This window comes from Phaethon aethereus, assembly GCF_964289735.1.
Source record: "Phaethon aethereus genome assembly, chromosome: 11".
NCBI lineage: Eukaryota > Metazoa > Chordata > Aves > Phaethontiformes > Phaethontidae > Phaethon > Phaethon aethereus.
The window spans coordinates 4,969,513-4,995,277 of NC_138587.1; the positions used below are offsets into that span (position 1 = coordinate 4,969,513).

Below are 25,765 nucleotides of genomic sequence, written 5' to 3' on the forward strand. Positions count from 1 at the left end.
GAACAAAAGGCCTAAGAAAGGACAGTTTAGGTAGACTTCTAGGATTTCTTCTGTTTTTGTAATTTCAAGGATGGTTAGGAAATTGGATAAGGAAAATATTTTAAGTCTGAGTTTCAGTAAAAGAGGTCACACTCTTCATTTATATGCTTCATGAGGTGGAAGTGCAAGAATGAAAAGCTCTGTGTAAAAATATAGCTACATTTAGTATCTGTGGTTGGCCCCCAAGTAGACGATGACACGATTTTCATACACCTTCTTCATGGTTTTCTCAATTTGCTTCAAAAACACTTGCGGAATTCTCCCACATAAAGTGTGCACTGTATCCAGAAACTTAGACTGCAGAGGGTAGTACAAAGACTGGAAGAGATTGTCTTCAAATGGAAACTAAAGAAAAGAAAAAAAGAATTATTAGTTTTCACTAGTTACAAAATGGCATTGCAGAAGTTCTGTCAGACAAAACCTTATATAGGTAGGCACTGACTTGTCCCTCACCTTCCCAGTGTGTCACCAAAGCCTATCAACTTCAAACACTGCTCTGCTTGAGGGCACTCGCTTTCAGAAAAGTTTGCCTGGTCGTATTACCTGAATAGCCAGCTTTCCAGAAACTCTATTTCTAGAGCCTGTATTTAAAGGAGGTTTACTAACATAGCGGTACTGTAGTAGAACAGCTATTTTAGAGAGCCGAGGTGTACACGTACAATGTTCAGTGTGGAAATATGGACCTGTGTCTGTATGCAAGCTTCTGCCTTCCACATGCCCAGAGGTGCTAGGTGCTCAGGGAGGACAAGATTTCATTGGGTGTTTATGGACCAGAGCTGCAGTACCAGCAGGAAAAACTCCATTCAAATACTTTTTTTCCACCTCCAGGTTTACAGAAAAGCAATTTATCTGCCTTTTTGATTAGAAGCCTACTATAATATGGAGGACCATTTAAATAATCTCAAATCCACGCATGCCGTAAGACAGGAGAGGCCAAAGCAACCTGTTATTTTGTGTCTGATGGGTATACACAAAGCACAACTATGCTCAGCCTGACCTGCCAGAACAGCAATCCGAGTGACCCGGTTAAAGCAATAATCTCCATTGAAATAAAAGGACTGCCTCTATCGAGATAGACGACTTACATCACGTATCACTTCATAGAGAGCCTTGAATGTAGGCTGTTTGTCATCATGGTAGACACCTCTATTTCCGTGCAGAATAGAGACACCTTCTTCTTCTGCACCTTTACAGTTGCTTCCATACATACAGTGATCAGGTCGGTAGTTCCACTGACATGGAAACACATAAAGACACTCTGCCAATGTTGGTCGAGGGAGACGGAGGCGGAGTGGGGGAAAAAAAAAAAAAAAGAAGACCGGCACATCAAACAAGAGTTACAACAAATTAAACAATGTTTCCGTGAAAAAGCTGGGACTGATGATCAGTAAAATTTCAGTTGCTTCTTTTGCAAATATCCCAAACAGCAGCTAGACACAGAAGCTTCCTTTCCTCAGGGGATGACTATACATATCTCAGCACTGTTAGACCTGAATTAACAGAAAGAGAGGGCAGCACAAAGACTGGGTGCAAACATAAACCAAGACAGCATTCTACAAAGCTAAAAGTGACACACTCAAACTCAGAGAGTATGCACCAGATGGCAGTATCCAGGGTCCTCTGCCTCAGTAAGAAGTTTCCGGAGTTACAGAAATTATTAGGGAAGCACACGCAGCAGCGAGGGTTATGCAAAATCCTGAATCCTGCTGGAGACAGCATGGGAAAGCTTGCAAAGTATATCCGATGTTTCCTGCTGAAGCTTTCACTGAGGCTATGACAATTTGTTACACTGAGATACAGCAGAGCATAAGAGGTAGTGTTATTTTATCCACAGTCCTTCTAAGAGTTGTCATCCATTAATTTCACAGGTCTAGGTTATATAAAGATGAGCCTAATTTCTCAAAAGGTCTTATAACCTCTTTTCTACTGATTTTTTTTTTTAAACTTTCTCCATGCACCCACAGTATTTGCAACATGCTTATAATAAATCACGCCAGTCCCAGTGACCTTTTTGTTTCAGAAAGGGAGTACAATGAATCAGTGCACTATGCCAGCAGGTCATGTCAGAAGTACCGAACACTGAATTCTTCACTTGGCCTCTCTTAGCTTTCCAGGAAGTCTGCAGCTGGTCCTGTGTGGTTCTTGAAGAGGTAGGAGAAACAGTTTCTGACACATTTCTTCCTTTAAGGCCTCACCAGCAGGAGATAAAGGGTAGGTTTTAAGTGGTTTCCATTCAGTCTGACCTATCACCCATTCAGAATTGCTCCCCGGTGTTGCTGAAAGGGCAGGAAGAGCAGTAACACCCGATCCAAACCCTGTTACAGTTAATGGGGATCCTTTTGGCAACCCTGAACAGATGTTTGCAAGTAGGTCACTACAGGCAGAGGATGTCATCAGGTGCTTATTAGCTTTTGTAGATGTCACTTGAGTATTCTTGATTGTCTCCTCTCCATGACACTTTTGTGCATTTTTTGCAGTCACAGCTGGACTCAAACTCTAGCTGCTCGGCGAGCCTTCAGATCCATTAATCATCAGAACAGCCTCCGGAGATGGGAAAAAGGGTCATCTTTTCAGGCCCCAGGTAACACAGTTCTGTGTCCTTTTAAGCCAATGCCCTGCATGTATAAAAAGCCACTTGCAGCAGCCTTGACCTATTCCTTCCAAGGCTAGCCTCAGCAATCCAGCAGTTTAAAACCTCGGCTAGTTTTCTGTTTTAATTGTATCCAGTTCTTTTGTTTTCTTTTCTTGTGCAGTCTGATGTTACGTAATTCATAAAAAATTATTTACCAGTTACAAGGAAAAGACTATGGTGCAGAAAAGTCTCAACATGTGGGTTTGATAGAGAACACTCTCATCACAAAATTAAAATATTTTTGCAATCTTTGGGTTTTTCCTCCACACTTAACAGTTCAGGTTCAAGTCCACAACTAACCTGGCTTCATCTTTTTCTTACTGCAGTAGACCCTATTACCATAACATGCATTTCTTTTTGGAAATTAATCTACGATTTCATACTGCAGATTTCTTCCACTTTATTTTTTCCCTAGGATTGAGGGTAATACATGGTGTACCAGGACTGATGTTTGACATCTGTCTGCTGTAAACAGATGTTAGCTTATTGCTTTGCTTTTGCTCTCTCCTTTTATTTGCCTGGATCTGGGTATATCCAATTACCTACCCTATGACTCCTCAGAGAAAAAGAGAGGGGAACAGGATAAATAAAAATAAATCCAAACATATTCTGTTCTTAAGACCACTTGAGGGAATACAAGGTCACATAGGAAACAAGGAAAAGCAAATAAGAACAGATACTCAGCATATTCAGAAGCATGAAATAAGGTTCTCGGCTTCTTTGGGAAGCACGTACTATGCTACAATTTTGAAATCCTTGCATTTCTCATATGTTACTGTTTTTGGAAGTGCCTGAAGTAATTTCTGTGTGATCAGTGCAAAATACTTACAAGGGGATGAATTTCCAGAAACTACCTCAGCACTTGTGGAAAAAGTCACACCCTTTTAAAATAAGGATGCCTAAACTCACCAGTTCCTTGGAAATACACACTCATGTGAGTAAGACTCCAATTCAAGAGGAAATGAAGGACAAATCAAAAATGTTACAAGTTGTTTACAGAGGCCTTGTGCAAGAGAGACAGACAGGAATCAGGCAGGAATTTTTGGTGGGCTGACAAACACACGCATATTGGTCATGCTGGTCCACACCAGGACAGGTGGGTTATGCCGTCTGAGAAAAAAAGGTTTTGAGAGACTTGAAGTCCTCCATACCCCTTCATAGTCCCAGAGCAAGCAGAATACAGAAGAGTAGAAAATGCAGAAATCGAAGCAGCAGAACATAGATGACACTGTCCTGGTGTCTGATGAGGCTGGATCATCCTGCTGAGAGGCTGGAAGCATGTTTCTCAAAAAGTAACTTTCAGCGAAGGAGTGAAAGTAGGGAGGCTGACATTTTCAGAGGAGATACTTCAATGGCTGTGTCAGTCTTCTTTTTATATTGGCTTTGTTACTCATTTGCATAAATATCAGAATTCATCTGAATTTCAGAAAAAGAGAGACCGCTTTGGAGAAAGTTTGGCAATTTCACATTCAGATAAGTATGTGAAACAAAAACATTTTTCAGCTAGGTCCTGGTCCAGTGAAGCTCTTAAGCACACATACAAATTGAACTTCATTCTTGTATTTGATCATTAATGTTATACTTCCTTATTTGCTCAGAATCTCCAGAAAACAAATTTACATATTCAGTGGAACTAAGTCCGAGTCCTACCACCTGCATCACTTTCAGACGTATTTTCATAGGTTGTAAATCCAAGGTGCAGTTAAACATTAACTTCATGCCAGAATACATTTTGCATACCATAAATAACAAATAGCACCGTTTTTTTTTTATTTTCAAGGTCAAGAAATTTTCTTAACATAGATAATCATAACTCCAAGAATCATTACTTACCTGGGTTAAAGTAAAAAATTATATTTAGTAAATCCTGGTCTCCCCATGTAATGTAATTTTTGTACTTTTGGTATAATGGATATAACATTTCCTCCCAAGTCAAACCACTGGGTATCATGCTGTTCTGCAGGGCAGAAAAACAGAAGTGATGGGTTAATACCGTGAACAGTGATGAAAGCGTGGCGCCTGCATATTTGTATGTCTGCTAAGCCATGTCTAATGTAACCTAGATGAAAAATGAAGAACTGCCAGGAAACATTAGACCTGTTGGTCTAATAGAGTTGGAGCAGCAGAGCTGACTGTGCTCTTGTTATCTGAACAGGAAAGCAAGGTCTCCTGGGTCTAGCTGTGATGTCAGCTCCTGCTATTCACAATCTTCCTATTCTGAGCAACAGGAGAGAGAAAAAGTGAAAAAGTGGAAAAATACAGTGACAAGGTGAAAACTGAGGTATAAAAGTGAGGAAAAATGCAGGGTTAAAATGATCTTCCCGGGGAATTATGCTATTAAGAGCAAGGGCTTTTTTTTTACTCAAGCTGTTCCAGTAACGGTATAGGAAACCCCTGGCCTTAACTGAGGAGCAAGACTACTTGGGGTAAATAAAGTTTTGAAAGAGGCTGGAGAATACGTGCTCAACAAAACAAATGGAGATTTTACAAGTCAGGCCTTTCACAAAAGAGGAGAGATGTCAGATGTCAGAGAAAGTGTTCCCTTCTCATCAATCCATGGAGTCACTTGATCTGCAGTGGGACACAAAATTCTATTTACAGCAGATGCAAAAAATTACTAAGTTCTCTGGATATTTACGTCAAGCTTCTCCATTTTAAAAACAATACAGTGACTGCACTGAAGGTCCTTAAGTTTATTCTTTCATGTACCTTTCAAGAGAAAATGAAATGTTGAAGAAGCCTTTTTTACTACTGCTAACAGGCTGCTTCCTCTGCAAGTTCTCAGTGCTCCCACCTCATAAGGAAGTTTCACGTGTTTTCAGAATAATTTTCACTGTAATTGCTTTTTGTACCCATATATATTCTATATTGTTCAGATTCTTTATATTACAAACTTTATATAATTTTACACTAAGTTTTACCAGAGGTGAAAAGTATATAAATCATTAGTTTCTGCAACAGCTGTGTTTCTTCTCACCTTGAACTGAGTGTTGCGTATCCGTGTTAAATTCATTAGCATCACTCCAGAATTGACGCCAGTTGTCCCATAATAAGGGTGACGCGCAAATCGACTATACCAGCCAATCTTTGGTATTTCGTGTTCTGGGGCCATAGCAGCTAGCTGTGTTGAGTTGAACTCTTTCAGGATGTGCCAGATGTCATCGATGGGCCTCAGGAAGAGAACATCAGTGTCCACATAAAGGAGAGAATCCACATCCTTTAAAATGACCTTTTGGGTTTGCACAGCGAGGGGAGGAGGAGTTGAAAAAGAAAACAAATAGACAACAAAAAGGAAGATTATTGGCAAAAGGTACTTTTATTTTAAACCAGTAATTTGAAAGAGGTTATTGATTTATCAGCTAAATGTAATTATACACAGGAACAACAGTTATCAGGTTATTGGCTTGTTGTTTTTTTTTTTTTTTTTTTGAACTGCACAGCAAAACAGCTACCAGACCACAGAAGCTGGATTCTAACCTTCATATGAAACAGTAATCCATTGAGCTCTCAAAAATACCTGCATGGACTATTTAGTATCAGTTCAGAAATAAGATGCTAAGAATATATATTTACATAGCTTTGTTAGTTCTTTTCAAGATCTGTAAGTCATGAAACATATAGCTTCCTTCATAGGCAGAAAGGGTAAGGTAGTATAACAGGATACTTTTCATCTCCATCTGGTATCATATTTCCTTATGCCTTTCTAATGACTGTTTCTCCTATTATAACCTTGTGCTCCTAGGAGACTTATATTCAGTATTAATATATACAAATGTTTCACATTAATTAATTTGTGATCCCTATGGATCACAAAAACATATATATATCCTCCTGAAGAACAAAATTTGCTTGATCAATAGAAATGTCACACTAAAACTTATCATGTCAGATTCTGATCTCTGTTCTCAGACTCTGTATCAGGAATAACCACAGTAAAGTCGGTGTAAACTGTAAATTAGATCCAGGATATTTAATCTATTCTTGTTGACAATGTTCCCCCTTGTGGCTATCCAAATCCTTACATGCTCATTCATTAATTTTAGTAGGGCAAATTATATAGTGCTTCAACAGTCCAAGAAGACTCCCTTGATGTTTGCACCAGCTATTTGTAAGGTTGTTTGCTAAGTAATAAATATCATTAGCTAAAGTTGACCATCAGTTCCAACTGCACTTTTGTTGCTCTTCTTCAATATGTGCTAGAACTGTCAAAAAATTCCTGAAGGACTGAAATTTTCTTACTTTGGTCTCAGCCAAAAGCCCAATTTCTCTCTCTCTCTTTCTTTCTTTCTTTGAAAAGCGGATCCAAAAGGCTATTGCTTTTCACCATGTTGTGGAACAGAACAATCACACTCTCATACAACTGCAATGATACTAATGACAAATGCTCCTATTTATGCAGGTAACTTAATAAATTCTACTAAGGAAATTGAATTTTACATAAATAGAAATGTATTGTGACTGAAGATTACCTGTGAAATAGAGTGAACATTATTAAGATTTTGAACAAGTGGGGGGGAATAATTACCTTTAAGCACACTCAACAGGCATTCACTAAGATGCCAAATCCATGAGGATGGACTTAAATTTCACCTGATTGAACACTTCGGGATTCAGACTGACATTTAGCCAAGTTTAACAAATCCCTGACCTGTATTTCTGACACGATAACTACATGTTCTTCCTACATGGCAGGACAAGCAGGAGAACGCAAGTGTCTCTATATTTTAAACAAAAGCTATGCTTACAAGAAACTCCAGCTAACTAAGTCCCACACAATCCAGACCGCTCTGCTGGATGGAAGGTTATAGCAATATACCATTTTTCCACAAAAAAATACAAAACAGCATGTGGAGGTACCAATGAATGAGTGATACAAATAGTTCAATAACACACTAAGAGCTCAGAGGTAAATACTTGCAAACATTAAGTGTCCTGGAGTCCAATACTAAAAAAAACAAGTAAAAAAAGAAAGCTACTCTAAGAGTAAATCAATAGAAGACAGACAGAAAAGAAAGGGTTTTTCAGCTTAAGGATTTCCTGCATATTTTGTATTATTCTGCAGCACCTAGAAGCCCTGATTCATAGGGACTTACTATATGAAGTAATATAAAATCAAAATCTATTAAAAAAAAATCATGCCAAAATTCAGTCTGAGACAGGAGATAACACATGAATACAGAGAGAGCAGAAGCTATCAGATTTTGCCTGAGGGATCCACAGCACGCTGTATCCCATGTAAGATTTTTTCTAAGGGTGCCCTGGTAGAGGGACCAGGCTTTTTCCAGCAGAGGGTTAAGGAGGAAGTTTAACAGGTGCATATAGACACTCCTCCCAAGCTTAAGTGACCAGCAGAGAACTGTTCTTTCGGCAACCTTAACATACACAGATGTATGTCTGTGGATATCAATGGACTGTAATAATTCTCCTATATATAAATGGATTCTAGCCGTTATTTCAGTTCTTTGTGAAGTGAGTGCCTACCAGCATTTGACCCCACACTTTCCGCCTCATATTCCTCCACTCAGGATTCACATGCTCTCCTTTCTGGCTTGTCAAAAGATTCTCCGCTCTCCTGTGACCAAGGTGTTGCCCTGCAGCGACACCCAACAGGCTAAAAGCTGTGCAACTTCCTTTAAGCCCTTCACACTTTTCTTTTTCACGTGTGAAGTGTTAAGGCTTATTTAAAACCTACACGTCAGTTCAAATTGATCACATCCCCTTCTGGCTTTGCATTTAACTTCGCCTCGGGTAGAGGAATTTAATTTCAGAAATTGCGGCTGTAGGAGTTCCTTGCATAGCTCCTGGGATTTCAGTGGAGTTACGCTGGGGATAAACTTCATTTAAGTAACTCCTGTATTCCCAACTTCCCATAGCTTTTGGGTAGCTCTGATCCCAAACTAAATAAGAGTTTTCAAAAAACATATTTTAGGCTATACACAGCCCTTAAAACATTTTTTAGCTTTTACTTATTCAAAAGTATGTAAGAGGAGATGATGTATTTTTGACTGCTGATTTTCAACATCAAAAGCAGTTGAGTGCCACAAGGCAAGCCTGTGGTACAAGAGACCTCGCTCCACCTTGCTCTGCCTGAACCAGATGCTGCACAGCCAGGGCTGGCAGCACACTGAGCCTGCTGGGAGGGCTACCCAGAAGGACATGACTGCAGGTTAAAAATGATATGCATCTAATCTGGAGCATAAGCAACGCAAGACTGCAACTGGTCTATTCAGCACAAACCCTGCAGCCATACCCGACAGACTGTGATTTTTGAAACGAATGGTTAGGAACATGTCTTGACTGTGCTTGTCATCCTCCTCGCTCTACAGGCGCTTACAGCTTAAAAGAAGTGTGATTTTTTTATACAGAAGCTATATAGAGTATTCCTAGTAAAACTGTCAAAAAGTTCCGCACAGAACTGGCTATATTTAGCCTGATGCTTCACTTAAATACTCAATTATCTGTAATTTGATTTCACAGCTTCTGTCTCCATAGATTCTCCCTGTGTTAGCAAGGTTGGCAAGTAATAACACACTACTGTGTAAACACATATTGGTGTGTTTTGAAGCTGTGCTACCTAATGTTTGCAATGGCTAGCATGGCAGTTTATCAGAGCTTTATCCAAAATTAGGGAAAAATCACAAATCTTGATTCTAACGTAGCCGTACCACGAAGCTGAGTTACTAAATTTAATTGTAGTAAGCAATTAACTCAAGTTACAACAGAGACAGAGACTTTTGTCTAGATCAGGTCCCAGCATTTATTTCCAGTGCTGCCACTGATCCACCGGGTTGGATACTCCAGCGTACTCAAGAGGACACCTATAATACAGGGATATTGCTCTATCTGATAATTGATAATCTACCTTAAAAGCTCTTAAGCAGATTAAGTGTTTTGAGAAGGGTTCTAAACGTTAGTTACTATTACAACTAAAATCATCCAAAAATCCCTTAGGCATTTCATGATACTTCAGCTGGTTGTTTTGGCAGAGACAGCTGCAAGCCAGCTCTCTGGTATGCAACATTCGTGAGACCAGAAGACAGTTTTTCACCTGGTGTGTTAACATCCATGTTAGCATTGCAAAAGAGTTTCAAGTGATTGCTGAGAGCATTAGCCTCCTAGTTTATTTTTAAAGTTTCATTTTGTGCTCATGTTAAGATCCACGTCTTCCTTAATCTGTCTTTGCAGATCCCATTGATGGAGTTACTGGAGTAGACTGCAGCAAGAGATTTAGAATTGTGAGATTACATGGAGGCTCAGTCTACTTTCCCTGCACATAAGTAGCAAACGTGATCAGGTGTCAGAGAATGCCTCTGTAAAATGTAGGAAGCCATATGATCTTCCTTAATATTTTAGTAACCCAAGATTCAATGTGTACGTCAGCCTGTTACCCAGGACAAAACAGTTCATTACTACAAACTGCAGGATTGCATCCCATAGCTCTAGTGTTATCAGTGAGTAAAACCATTTGAAGATTCTTACACAATTTTCCCTTAACACATTCCTCATACCCTCCTGTCCACCTTCACATGGCTGCTGGTGCTGCAGGAGAGAGATTTCTTTGGCAGGAGAGGCACTTGTGAATCAAAGACTCGCATTCCACTCGGGTTTAGCATTATCAGGAGCAAGGCAATTTGCACGACTGAGAGCCAAACAGCTGATAAACTCAACCACTGCTCTCCTGGGGTCCTCCCTAAATCTAGTCACATTTTATGCCACTGCAGGGGAAAATGCTTAGGACAAGAAAGGATAAGAAAAAGAGGATACTGACATGCTTCTAGTATTTATTTAAAATACAAGTCAAAATATTTCTCTAAACAATAACACTAGAAACCCTCCACTCCCACTGTGTGCAGACTGCGTTTCTACAGCATTGTCTCATTCAAAGGGGATATCAGAACCTAGTTATCAAGTACTCCCAAAAAAAAGCTGACAATGAAATTACCCCAAAACAGCCCAAGGTTCTGTCAGCCTGCAAACTTGGGTACCAAAAGTCCAATTGGACACTTGCCACCTCAGCCATTACTACAACTTGTTTTCTTTCTATATCCATATCAACTCAGTGTCAGCTACAACTACTCTCAGACAACCCCTCATATTCAAAGCCATAAACCTCAGCCTGACCACACACAACATTTTGCAATTGCCCCAAGAGAAACAAACATTTACAGTTCAGGCTGCCTCCTGGTTTTGCTAAGACAACATGCAACAAGTCAAATATTCCTTACAAGAAGCTACCGGAGAACTTTGGCAACATGTGAGTGACAAAAAAAGGAACCAAAAAAGCACTGCCCAGCCTAAAGGAATCAGCATGAATACGTAACTCTCTTCTGTCATCAGATGAGTGATGACAAATAAAAGTGAAACCGTTTCTGTGATGAGAGTCTACCAAAATGACAAAAAATACCACAGAAATTGGAAGAACAGAGATTGTGTTTTCCCAGTGAAAACAACCCCATTTGAGTACATCCTTACAAACAATATGTATGAACAAGCTAACGCTCAGGGATTATTTTCCAGGTGATATAAATATTTACTCAGGGAAGAGAGGACCTCTGCTGAAGTTGGAGTTACTTTCAGCCCATCTGGCCTTTGTGCATTTGATAGTCTGCCCCTAAATGGCAGATAAACAGAACTGCTGACAGCACATATTTTCTCACATATGTATTCATAGTCTACGTATCTGGACATGCAGCTGTCTCCTGATTGTTTCCATCTGAGAGAGTAAAGATTTCTTTGCCCCCCCCCCATTTCTCATAAGACAGCAATGAAGAAATCTGGATCATGTGAATAGCATGTCACTTTATTGGAATCACCCTAATCAACAGCAATGCACAAGATATTTTTGATAGATGTTCTCAATTCCACAGAAATCGCTGCATGCAAAAGTTCTTTAGATTTCTGGTATTTCTGCATTTGCAAAATTGTTATCAACACCTTCTTTCTCTCCAGCAACCTTAAATATTTTCCAAGTTTATGACACTAAGTATTATACAATAAAGAATACAAATTTTCGGTGAACCTAAAGATCCCAGGATACACAGGGCTTCTTCATGAAACCTGTCTTTGAGCACACTGGAATTATTACCTTAAGGGCAAATCTGACAGCCTTGGAAAAAGAAATAAAACTCTAGGAAAAGGGATTGCTGAAACCATCAGTCAAAGGGCTAACATATGGAAAGGGAGATAGTGGGTAAAGAGGATATGACGACTGCATGCTGAAAAGAATGTTACTTATGGAAGGCATGTAGCATCTACCCTGAAAGGATCTGCCCTGAAAGAGCTCCCGCACTGAGTCTTAAGAGTCTGAGAGGCTAATGGAACTAGAGACAAATAAGAAACACACATTCTTTGTTAGCAGGAGAAACAGTGAGGCTGGATTTCTGGGTGTTTGTTTTTTTTTTTTTAAGTGGCTAAAGCACAGATTAAAATATCCTTAAGCAGACGTTTCAAGCTGAAAATGGTTTTAATGTTACACCAACAAAGCTTCCTTTCTGTGGAATTAACCTTTTCCTGAAGTGACCGACTCAGAAATCCAGGTGTCTTACCGGAAGAAAAAGGCGCTGGGCAGCACATGGTTTGAATAACTTTTTCCATTCCTGAGCATTTCCTACTGAGAAGGTTATTGGGTAAATGTTGTATTCAAACTTCTTTGTATATGAGGAAGGCCATTCCTTTAGCTGAAAGACATGGGGGGAGGAATTAGACACTACACGTTATGTAGATTTTTTGAAAAAAATATGCATGCATAAGGAATTTATAAACCGCGTACAGTAAAAAAGGGCTTAGTTGCTACTTGTTGATTTCAATGTAACTTTGCTCAGAGATTTGCGGCTTATAACTAACTCATTTATTTCTTTACCAAATGACAAAGAAACTCACCTTCTTCTCAAATTCAGGCTTAAGGGAATCCTCAGCAAAAATGTGAAAACAGAGCCTCCTGTTGCTAAAGAGAACTGCTGATTTCAGCATGATTAGCGTCTCTTCCAGCCGGTCCCCACATGCCACAACGGCCAGATGCATGCATTGCAAAGATGAAGGCTCTTTGGAATGTTTCTGTTCTCCAGGCTTCCTGAAAAATTATAAACAGGGCATATAAAAAATACTGAGGGAAACACGAAGAGAATTCCACGTTAATAGATATCAGTATTTTTCTCTTCCCCTTCATTATGCAGGGGTTTTTTTCTGATTAGCTATCCACAGAAGATGCAAGTGGCATGCCCCTTTTGTCAATGGTACAAGTCAAGACTTAAAATTCCAACACAAAGAAATACACTATTTTCAGAATTTTTCTGCTTATTCCTACATTTCCGGATTTGCATAAATGATTGCACTACATACACACATGAAACTAATTCAATAGCACATCAAACCAGACAACAACTTGTTCTGTGCAAATGATAGCTTTTTTTTTTCTCCAGTTTCAAGGTTATGAAGCCAGAATGGACTTATTACTACCCAGCCAACCTTCTAACACAATGCAAATTACAGAACTACACCCAGTAATTTCATTATCAGGCCCATAACTTCTGGCTAGACTGGAAGAAGACATCCATACTTTACAAAACTCCACTCCAGACATATGTAAATTACTCTAACAGTTAGTTAATTTTGCTGTTAAAAATGCATGCCTTAATCCCAGCCTGAAGATACCGGCATAGTTTCAAAGGACTGCTCTCCATTTCACCCGATGGAATCCCCAAGATTTTGCTAAAACAGAGATTTTGAAAAACAAACATATTCACTTGTCCCAGATGAATCAGACCATATTCCACAAGCAGTCAAGGGCCAAACTATGGATTTTTCACTTAGCACTCATCTGTGTGGGCTTTAAATAAATTTTAGCCACACTACAGGGGAACCTGCATGTAAAAGGCACACTGAAGCCACTGGCTAGACAGAAAAATCAGGGTTCTTTTGGGGAGTTGAAGAAGTTTTGAAAATACAGCCTTTTAGTTTTGTGTGTCCCCCACCCCCAGCGCATCAGCATGGAGGTAAAAATCACATCCTCCAGGAATGCTTCTACCGCATTGTATTCACATTCCAACATGGATCACATTTATACTCCAGTAGACGGATGTCTGCTGACAAAGCAACTAAATCAGAAGCATCGTAATCATTATAGGAGAGTTCAAAAGGCTGATCATCGATCACTACCAGTTCTTGACATATCACTGAACAGAGGACATCAATCCCTGCCTCTTCTCAGCATACACAATTACATATAATTAATCAGTAAAGCTAACACTAGAAACAAAAGTTCTAAATAAAGAGAAAAATGACAGTTAATAAAGCTGTCATTATCTTTTTCCAGACATTAAAGTGCTGCTCTGTATAAGAGCAGCATTCTATACTACAGAGTAATCTCCTTCTGTGTTAAGGAATACCAGTCAATGGTACTTTACTGCCTATACAAAGCAACATGTTTCATCAAGGGTTTAAAGTCTTAGGCTTTAGTCTTAATTAAACCCCAATTTCATCAGTGCATAAATAATGGAATACTACATCTATGTGAAGTGGTATTTACTTTCCAACCTATTAGTGTAAAAACCACTGAATTATTGAAGTGAATAATTAGCTGCTCACACAGATCCACTTTTCCCCCCTTCTCCCTATCTCTTTAATGTTTCCTCTTAATTGAGTCTCTAAATCAAGCCATATGCAGGATGAGAACTGCTTTGATACAGCTTGTGGCAACAGAATTCACTAGGAGAGAGACAAAACTCTAAGCTTTTATTGCAACATTTCAAAACATCAAAGCTCTAAGATTTTCTTTGCAAATTTTAGCCACAGTGAACTCTCCATTATGCAGCTATTTTGTAGTGAAAAATCCAGTATATGCAGACCAGTACATCCAACAAACAGACTCGGCAGAAGCAACCCTCGATGAAAGCAGAATGCCCCGTAAACCCATGGGAGCTACAATGAACAAGAGACATCCTGCCTGCCAACACAGACACCCTCCCAGTCCCAGAGAGTGGAGGAGAAAGCTGAGCCTTGAGAAGAGCAATGATGAGTCCCGAAGGCCCTGGCTGAAGAGGTTTAGGAGCCTGTGAATGGCCTAAGTCAAATAAAAATGCCCAAGAAAAGGAGCGCGAGGTGGTATTTGAACTACCTCAGTAGTCGTGTGGGACACTCACGGCAACAGTTAGTGAGGAAAGTAGCAACGAGGTACAGAAGAACGTTGGGACACAACATTTTTCATCTTTTTTGTAAGTGTATAAGGAAACCAAGAGGACTGTGAAAACAAAGGTGAGCTGGAAAGGAAGATAGGAAGAGTGCCATAGCAGGATGCACTTCACAACAATTTTAGCTTAGCCTTTACAAAACTACTCTTACTATCCAGAAGTCTGAAAAGAGACAAGGTACACAGGCAAAATCAAACTGCTAGGAAGGTAAACAAGCAGATTAGAGCAAGGAACATCACAAGTCCCCTTCTCTCTTCTGTTTATACATGCACGTACATACAATGCAGGGAGGAAGGGAAGGGAGGGGGAGAAATAACATCTGGATGAAAGGATATTCCTTTAACATCTGCAGGACACGGCCAATGTCTTCAAACAAAAACAGTTCCAGTTTGACCAATGACATCTAGGATGTTTCTGCCTTACACAGAATAAATGGCTATGCTGGCTTATCTGGATCCCCTCTTGAAGGTAAGAGGGCCTCCACCACGTGTTGTCAAGAAAGAAACTGGAGGTTAGAACTTAGTTCATACTGGTGGAGCAGGTACTTCTTTTCTACCAGGGGTAGGTCAGGCTGGGCACCAGGAGCCTTCTCGTTCAGACAGACTTACTGCTTCTTTAAGCGGAGGTTTCATGTAAGGTACACACTGAATCCTGATTCAATGCAGTATATCTCCTCTAACTGCAAATGTTTGTTTATCATGTACTGACCAGTGGTTGATGCAGACATACTGGGAAGCTAAGAGTTTTCTGAAACACTACCTGCTCAGTTGTTACTAGACAATACAACAAATGGAACAGATGAAAGATGCATTCTTTGTTTTCGAGGACAGAGTACGTTAATACTGTGGTAAATTGTACAAAGGATAAAATTTGTTACCTAGAATGAAAAACAGCTGGCAAGCAAGAAAGAATACATTGCTAGGTTATCAACCTAAGACATTAATAGGCTTTTGACATACAGAAGTACTCGGGTAGTGGTTGAAGGATAAGCGAGCTCCATTTTTGGCTCTATTTCAGTAAGTCAGCCCCTACAAAGCTTTGGATGAGTCATTAATTCTTTATGCTTTAGTTGTCCTACCTGTAAAATGGGAACAGCTGTTACAGTAGTAATAGTTACCTACCTCAAGAGACTTCCAAGCACATTAAAAAGCATATAGATCCACAGAGTACTACAATTATTCTTATTAGCCAATTCTTCCTAACATTTATCAGCGCGTTCAATCACTTATAGTCCAACTTATTGGTTATGGATGGAGTCTATAATTGGATTTTATAACCTAAATTAAATGTTTAAATGCACCTAAAACAATACAGTGACCTAGGTCTTAAAGTTTAATGTGTTCGACAAGAACAAATAAAGCAACTACATACACACGGTCTTTGTTGCCTTGATATCCTTCTTCTAATTCCAGTACATAACTGTAGCGTGCTGATAGATTATAGATCTAACTTATATAAGACATCAAACTTTGTTTTGTTCCCCGTTTTACCCATCTGTTCAGAGAAAATGGCTTCCTGCCCTCCCTTACTTGCTGTTCTCTTATCATTATATGGCTTTAAGATTAAGCGCCATTGCCTAAGATTAAGCACTACACAAAGCATCACAAAATACTTGCAGAATACATCCCTGTGAAACAGCTGAAGACAGACTTGATAAGATGTAGCACGATAAAATGTGTATAGCAAAGACCTTCCAACCACACAGACCAACTTCCATCCAGTTGCCCGATGGTATTTTATTTACTGCATACATTTTTTTCCTGACAGGCATGGGTATTGACATAGCAGAAGAAGCCCGAGTGCTCAAGTACGATAGTGTACATTTCTAGGTCTTAAAGTTTAGATTACATGCAATTTTCTTATTAGTCACAGCCAAAGTGTCTCAAACGTAATTAGCCCAAAACCTGTCTAAATCAATCCAGATCCATTCAAAATAATGCATTCCCATCTCATTACAGAGCGTGCTAATGTATTCAAGCTTTCAAATTTATTCCTGAGAGAAAGATAATGCATGCAGATTCTTACAAAATGCAATACAGTTGTTAGTTTTTGAAACCTTCTTCATATTATGATCTCATTTACTTTTGCAGCACAAACAAGGTTAGATTTAGGCATTGTATCAAAACTGGTGATTCACTAAATAGGCTTGTTTCCTGACAGTCAACACTGAGTCAACATCCCAACAGTGGCTCCACTACATGAAACACATTCTCTCACACACTTGAAAATATAAAATAGAAAGATCCAAATGTTTTAAAATAAAGTTTTCTCACTTTCACGCAGTTGCACAAAACTGACTGTAGCTGCTGACAATCAAAAAGTTATTGAAGTTTCAACCTCCTTCTACCACTCAGAGAAAGGGGAGGAAACCACTCAAAACCAGAATGGATGTTTAGATCTTCTTCTTTTATCAAGTGTGCTAGACAAGTATGAGGTATTTGGGCCTTCAGCATGTTACTCAAACTCAAGCCAAACTTGCATGTGTGTGCACACAGGCTGCAAAGAAAGATAAAGTATCTTCACAGATTGCCATGTAATAAATGTTTTGCTTTGGAAAAGTTAGTCCAGGGAACTGTAAGTGCTGGCAAAGGTTCACTTACCAAGCCTCGCCATGCTGGTCTAATAGAAAATGCGGTCACATCTGCCCTTCAAATGTAAAATAACCCTTTTGCTTTTTGATAGTTTGCACACATTGGTTTGGCACATACTTATAATTCTTCATATGAAAAAAAATCACACTGAAGGCATAGGACTTGCTACTTCCAAGAGGAAGGACCAGTAAAACCACCATCAAAAATCAGTTTTCATAGCTAACCAGAAACTTAAATGCAATGCTCATCTGGGTTTGCCAAAATTACCTAATGACCCAAGCAGGACACGTGAACGGATTTACCAACATTTGCTAGGTACCAGCCAGCTAATGATATGTGACAAAGTTAAGCTTTTATCATGTATGACTACTTAAGTTAGAAGAAATGTGCACTTTTTAAAACTTAAAAACGAACATCTTCTATTAGTGTCATGTGACTATGAAACCAGTATTACCAAATCCCAGTTAAACTACAATTCACCTTGCCTGCAACATGACTGATTCTTATAAAGCAAATGCACATCCTTGATAACGCCTTTGATTATTTCTGAGTTCAAACCAAAACCTGCATCCTTCTGATGAAACTACCCAAATCAACTTGGCAAAACTAATTAAAACAACTTTTTACATTGACATAGACAAAACTTTGCTAAGGTTATTTAATCAATCATGCAGTCTACATATGAACATGTACACCATGATCAGATCACAAGATCTTACCCAGTCATGATCAGATTTTTTATTATCCTGAGGGAATCAGTTAGATTACACATGATCTTCCACATCAGTTGAAGAAAAAATAATCTCCCTTTGCTCATAGGAGCTACTAAAATAACACTACGGCAGTTACAACCCCAATTCAGCATGTGACATCGGATGTGCTTTACTATAAGCACAGGCATAAGCAGTGCCTATTAAATCAAAGTGAATACTCGCTCCTGAAATTAATAACTAGTTAAATCATTGTCTGTTTCTTCCACTGCAAATTCAAGTCCCCTTGGAAACAGCCTCACACTGCTTTCAGTGTATCTTGGATCAGGCTTTTTACACCAAACAGATCCCACCACCTGATGCCTTCACCGTGCGAGTGGGGATGCAACCTGTTCCAGAATGGCACCCGCTGGTGGTCCAAGAAAGCAGGCATCTCCTTGACTTGGACCACGTTATGTCACCCCCCAAAACCCCCTTTTTTTTTTTTTATGGATAACCCTCACTTAAATGAATTTTATTTTAGTAGTTACTAACACAGTACAGAATATTCCAGCAAGGGGCAGAACTGGACCCACAGAATTGTGCTTCTCAGTTATACAAACTCATATTGGTGCCAATGGTTCAAGATCATGCCCAGCCAGCAGATGTGAGGGGAAAGAACAACCACCAAACCCCACCAAAAAAAAACCACCAACAACAAAACCCAAACTTGAAGAAAAGGCATGGTTTAAATACAGTATTCCTCTCTCTCCTCTCTTTTTTTTGTTGTTGTGTTGCAGACCTTGTTAAAAGTACTTGGAAAGCCAATAAATAATAGAAAAGTTAGATAATGTCAGATTTTGGAACACGAAGATGCTCACTGAAAAGCTCATTGAAATGAAACAGTTGTTTACACTCTCTAGCAGTTTCATACTTTCTGGGCTTCCTCCGTCAGTGTTCTTCTTGATTTCCATGATAATCGCAGAGATATGCCTTAAAGAAAAATGACTTCAGGAGGTACAGTTGCTAGTGGAAATAATCCTGCTTTAATACATGCATTTGAATTCTGTCCATGATCCATTCTCAGCCACAGTAAACATCTCCTGCATTCAGCAGGGTAACAATGCTTGTAAGAAACCAACTGCTTTAATAAGGTAAGAAATGAGAGCTCAAAAAAACCAAACCAGGAACAGTCTTTCATTCAGAACATCTCTGTGAAATCATGAATTAAAGACACAAAGACATACCAAGTTAATTAGATATATGAGGTCACACTGACCATAGTATCGTTGGAATGCAAAGGGGAAAACAGTCCTCCACCCACCGAAAGCACACTGCCTGTATCTTTTTCTGACGCAATTACAGTTTTTTAAAAAATACTCTGCCTGTACGGTGCTGAAAGAGGGAACACAACACACGATTTCAAACTCTTTTTTAAAGTTCTGCTAAATTAATTTACATATAAAAAGCGTTCAAAACAAAAAGCCCAAAGCTTAAAATCCCTCCGCGCCTCGCAGTTTGCAATCCAGTGGCACCACACAGAAATAGCCAGCATTAGTGGGAAGTTCGCAGAAGCGTGGCTCCCGAAGCGGACGGTGGCTCCTCACCCACAGTACCGCGTTCCCCACGTCAGCCTCCAAAACAAGGCCAAAACTAACGGAAAAGCAGCTATTTCAAAGGCCGCTCTGGCGCGGGCAGGCAGAGAAGGTACGGCCCCGCTCGGAAGCAGCGGCCAGAGGCGGAGGTCACACCTCCACGCACGCTCGTGGCATCTCTGGCAACCAAGGGAGAGCACACAGGGAGAAGTTTGGTCTCCCGCAGCCGGGGCAGCCCGCACAGGGGCTTCTAATCGCCGCCACCCGCAGAGGCGGGGGGAGCGCCCGCGGGACGGGAGAGCCCAGGCACGCGTGGCGCTGGGAACGCCTGAAAGCGTGGGGTGGGGTGGGGGCGCGCTCCAGCGGCCGGGCGGGCGCTGGGCAGGAGGCGCCAGGCGGGGTCCCCGCCGAGGGCAGGGACCGGCGGCGGCCGCGCGGGAGGCGCCGCAAGGTCACGCGTGGATAGGGAGCGCGGAGGCGGAGCCCGCGCCCGCCGTTACCTGGCGCCGGCGAGCCTGCCCCCGGCGGGGCTCCTCCGCGGCGGGCTCCGGCCGAGCCGCGGCTGCCGGCGGGCGGGCGGCGCGGCGGCGCGGGCGGGCGCGGAGGGCGGCGGGCGCGGGGGCGCGGCGGCGCTGCCCGCCAGCAGGTAGAGCAGCAGCAGGCTGCCGAGGCAGAGCAGCGCCGCCGCCACCTTGCAGGAGAGCCGCATGGCGCGGAGCTCAGGGCGCGGGGCGCGCCGCGCGCCCGCCCGCCGCCGGCATCGCCCGCCGCGCGCGGGGACGTGGCCGCCGAGCCCCGGCCCGGCTGCCGGCAGCGGGGGCGGGGCGCGCCCTACCGTACTCTCTGGAGTAGCCGCCCCGGCCCCGCGGCCGGCAGGACTGCGGGGTCCCGGCTGCCGGCACTTGCGCCGCTGCAAGGTACCGCTGACGCCCACGCCCCGCAACCGCCTCTGCCCGCGCCAGGTGCGGTGCTGGAGGAGCGGCAGCGCGCACAGAAGGACGGGCAGGGGAAAAGGGTGAGCGAGGACGGCGCGGTTCCCCCGCCTGTGTTAACGGGCAAACCGGTGCCGCGTCGCTCTCCACCCTGGCGCCCCCGTTTATCGCCTCCCTACACTGTTCTCGTCCCACCTGCTACGAAGGCAGGTTGTGTCGCGATAAACTGCAATACTTGTAGAACAGTGAAGGAATATTAGCGTTCGCTTACTTTTAGGTGGCTTTGAACTTGTCCTCCTATGACTGACCTTAGCAGGTCTTCCGTGCAACATCAACAGAGACTGCAACACTGAATTTCACGGAAATAAATCCCACTTAGGTTCATAACCCGATTTCTGACCTCTAAATGTAGAGTATGACAGAAGTACAAGTGTTCTTGCTGCCCCATGGAGCTGTGCAGAGAATGGAGACACCAAGCTCAGACTGGGGACAGCAGGGAAACGAGAGCCTCGCTCATCCCTTGCAGTGCTCGCGCTGGAAGTGAACCGGAGCTGAGCTTGAGTGAAGCGGGCATGGCGGGTTTCTGCTCCGGGGACTGCTGTGCAGCGTAGGGGCCATGGGCTGCCAAACTGTGCTGGGTTCGGGCCGCAGGGCTGGCACCCAGCATAGCTCCCATCAGGTTTCTCACCTCTGTGGAGGTGTGCTCTCTGCGGGGCCGTTTGATCTGTTAGTTTTCAAATAAATGCTCAGCGCTACAACTGTCCTGCGAAGACCACCACTGACATGACCATGCTACAATACAACTGTTTGATGCCACGGGTGTCCGATACAAATTCACAGAGTCATTTAGGTTGGAAAAGTCCTGGAAGATCATCGAGTCCAACTGTAGACCTATCACTACCAAGTCTGCCACTAAACCATGTCCCTAAGCACCACGTCTACAGTTCTTTTAAATACCTCCAAGGATAGTGCCTCAACCACTTCCCTGGGTAAGTGTACAGCACGTTGCAAGGAAAGACAATAAGAGGGGGGGAAAAAACCCAAACATGCTACCTGACGGGAAGTATTGCACTTCGGGCAGGTAACCACGCAGGCTGCGAGGACAACGTCTCTTGAACTTGCAGATCCGGACCTTGCCAAGGTAAGGGGTCAGCATATTGTAAATGATGCATCTCCCGCAAAAGGGTGAACCTCCTGCTGCACAGCCCTATTCTGCAAAGTCGTGTTTACTTTTAGGGTAAATCTTCCTAAGATTTGGTCATTTGGTCATCATCAACTCTTAGGATCAACATCCTAAGAGTTGGTCCTTCGCTGCTTAAATGGCATTCGCTCGGCAGTGAAATTATGCGGCCTGTCCATTTTATACTGCTATCACAAGAAGCCTTCACTAATGGTAGCCCAAAATGTATTTTACCTTAGTATAAATGCAAATGCAATGAACAACTTACAGCATTTCATCTGACTCAGATTCTGAGCAGATGTAAAAATATAAATTACTTCATGCTAAGAGAAAATAGCAATCCTAAATGAGAAAGTACAGAAAAACCACCATGCATAAACATATGCTCTTTTCTGAGAATATACCTACTACAGTAAAACCCTACCAAACTTCATACTTAATAAAAAAATTAGTACCAGTAGCAACCCCCTGAAATCCTCAACCTGTACAAATATGTAATTTTATACTATCAATAACATCTCTTTCACATATAGGAGATGCATTAGCACTGTCTGTATAAAAATACCAAGGTAAACATAAAATCTGAAAAACATTCTAAGGGATTTTTAGAGACTTTTCCCCTTGTTTCTGTGACATGTGGTAGGGTACCACTTACCTGCCTACTTGCACCATTTTCTTTCAAATTAAGTGGTGCGAATATCAACTCTTCTGCACCACCAGCATGCATGCTTGAAATCAGTTCCACTGCTGGACTGAAACGGAATTATATTGCACAGCTTCAGATCAGTGCCGCTGAATCCACCGCACTCTCCGAAGTGTTCCACTTTGGCAGCAGAGGAATGGACTGGCCACAATGTGCGGTCTTCACACATGACAGTGGCTATTGAGATATTCAGGTCAAACTGGTGGCTTAGATCTAAAACAACAGTGAGAGCCAGCTTAAGTAAAACTTCACATATTTTAGACTTGAACAAAAATTATTAATACTAAGTGTGTTTGGCATATTTTTTATTGCAGACATGGTATCACGGCATCATCATATATACTAAAAGGCAAATCATTCAAAGGCCTGTACTATAAGATTTTTTTACATAGCTCTGTAAGGAACTAATTTAAAGCATAGTTATATTTTGAGAAAAGCTTAAAAATGAAGCCTTCTTGGTCTTTTAAGGTTGTGTAACAGTGCTATTTTCCACAGCAGCCAAAGATTCAAGCAACTCAATGCGAGCGTAAATGGCTGTGTTCAAAGAGCCGGGCTCCAGTGAACAGGGCTGTAACAGAAATACACGCCCTACAGATCAGGCTTAGAAAGAAAATGGGCCTCACACTACCCAGTGAGTAATATAAATTTAAAAAATTCCCTGTCCTACAACTAAAATCCAGACAGGCAAATAAAGGTGTTTATATACTACTTCTGGAGTGTCAGTTGAACAACTCCAAGGGCTCTTAACACAAAAGAGACCACAAGAGATCTCTAAACAGCTGTTTAAAAACCTAAAAGTTGCTTCAGCACAAAACATTTGCCACAGATATGGGCCATACCTGATGTGCGTGCCTCTGCTCTACTCCATGGGCTGTTGATCTAAGAACTCTCTTGCTTAGCAGTGGCAGCTCAGGCTCTCATAGAGATTCATTAGGGCCTCTGTGTTACGGTTACTAATATTACGGTTTATGTCCTTCAGTTACTAAACAGCTACGCTATAAGTTGATCGCTCATACGCAGACTTTACGTACACCTACTTCAAAGCAAGCCTGGCATCTGTCTAGCAGGTAACGCCACAAAATGTAACACCAAGAAATGCATTACGTATTTACATCCCCAACTGTTACAGATGTTGGACTTGGGAAGACTACTGGGAGTTTGATCCTGACTTTATGAAGACCACCATCCTGCCTCTGGAGACCCACATTGTTATCCTTACCTGAAAAAGCACCGAAGGTCTTTGTGATCCAGGAACCTCCCCTCCTCTGGGAGAAGCTTCATTATCTTTGGATAATGGAAACTGCAAGAGGAAAGAGCAAAAGTAAAGCTATGAAGATATCACCGTAAGTGAAACTGTTAAGGATGATAAACTCCTAGAAAATCAAATCTATGAAGAAAGCAAACTCAGATTAAAATGCATCAGATTTGGAGGAATGCTTCAGGCCACTTAGACAAAAGAAGTCTACATATTTGGTTTTTACTTGTTTTCAAAGTTAAAGGGAAGAATAATATGAGTTTTGCTCAGATGTGCAATAGTATCTATTTCCATCTCAGGAAAAGCCCTTAATCATCATTTATGTTGTTCATTTACACTGAATTTTTGCAAAGTGTAAATCTGACAATTGCAGAACTACTTCTAGTTGTTTATAAAAATTATAGCACTGATAATTTAAATAACGGAAATAGTTACGTATTATATTGTATTTCATAATGTGTTTCATAGAGAAATATGTTTCTGATTGAAACATATACCTACTTTATTTCCACTTGTTTCCTCTTTTTATTTGTTAAACTAAATGTATATTTTGTATCTGATTACCATTGGTACGTACATGCCAATTATATATCTAGAATATAGCATGTATCATATCTGTGGGATTGTGCCAGATTTACCTGTTATTATTAGCAATGTAGAGTCAATTGTGCTCATAAATTGCTGAGCTTCATGGTTTTGTTTTTCAAGGGATTGGCAAGTTTTACTGATTACTTGCCCAAAACATTGTAGATAATGCATTTTCATTCTTCAGTGCTCCATTCACCATACAGCAGCCAAATTCACTTCTTAATCAGAAAGATGCACCAAAAGATGTAAAGTAGTGTTTCTACATTTCTAAATAAAACTTTTTCATTAGTTCTAAAAAAAAAAATCAGTGTGCTTTTTACAGGAGAAAGCAATACAAATTTCTTAGAGGTGCTCCTTCATACTTTAGTTGGATGGAAAAGCAGAATGGCTGACGCACCAGTTTCTTCACTAAAATCAGCATACACATATTTCTTTTGCAAGGAAAAAATTACTAGACAAAAAAGGCTGGGAGTTATTAGGCTCTAAAAAAAAATAATTCTGAGGCAGTTTTGGAAAGTGCCATATAGACAAGAATAAACTCTCTGATGAAACTTTTTCCTTATCTTTCATAGACTTGTCTTATGCAAATTTGAGCTTATCCAGAGAAGATGGTGACTGCTGGTTCATAATTCAGCTTCCTGTCCAACATTCTTACCATAGATTACATCAGCAAGGTCCAAAAGTTAATTAGTGCTGAAGTTCTCTAGAAATGCATCAAGTTTCTGACGACTTGATCGAGGCTTTAGTCCAAGCCAAATCAACATCTGAAATTAGATGTGATTAACTTCTTAATATAAAAAAATGCATTTTTATATGCCATGCATCTTCAATTTCTGCATGTAAAAATCTGGGACACAAGAAAGTTTAGGCTGACTATTAAAGCTATCCATCAATTTTAGATCAATGGGAAGAATGATCTCGTTTGAAGCAAGTATTTATTTTTTGTGCAGTTCAGTTCTGTACAAGAGTGAAGATGTTTTCTCATGAAGACATGTCATATCCAGTGGATTTCCAGCAAGAAAAATCAGTCTTTATCAGCCTGGAATATTGTCTGTCTGTTCTTTTTAAAAACAACTTCATTAGCAGAAGTTGTGTAATTATGGGTTTTTTCCCTCCAGGAAAAACATTTGAATGCATTTCAGAGGGGGCAAGGAGAGGAAGAGAGTCAGTAGCATTTAAAAATGTAGAGAATTATCTGGAACCAGAATAACTTTCATGGTCTAATGACAGAAAAATCAGATCAATTCTACATTAGGTGTTATATTTAAAGATAAATGAATTGTGGCTTTTCAACCAATTTTTCTGCTTTTAGCAGTTTTTTGAGCTGCTTGTTGCATTTTCTCCTTAATGCTGTATTTCTTTTGATTCATCAGGAT

General features: G+C 40.9%; 1 protein-coding gene across 1 annotated transcript; it reads right to left on the bottom strand.

The window, feature by feature from the left end:
* Positions 1-201: 201 nt before the first annotated feature.
* Positions 202-20,440, bottom strand: GXYLT2 (glucoside xylosyltransferase 2; the record flags this gene model as incomplete). The annotated part of the gene is made up of 7 exons (XM_082004431.1): positions 202-384; positions 1,125-1,297; positions 4,505-4,628; positions 5,649-5,900; positions 12,217-12,348; positions 12,551-12,740; positions 20,232-20,440. The coding sequence occupies 7 exons, from the start codon at positions 20,438-20,440 to the stop codon at positions 202-204; spliced, it is 1,263 nt and encodes a 420-aa protein (XP_081860557.1).
* Between the last annotated feature and the right edge of the window lie 5,325 nt (positions 20,441-25,765).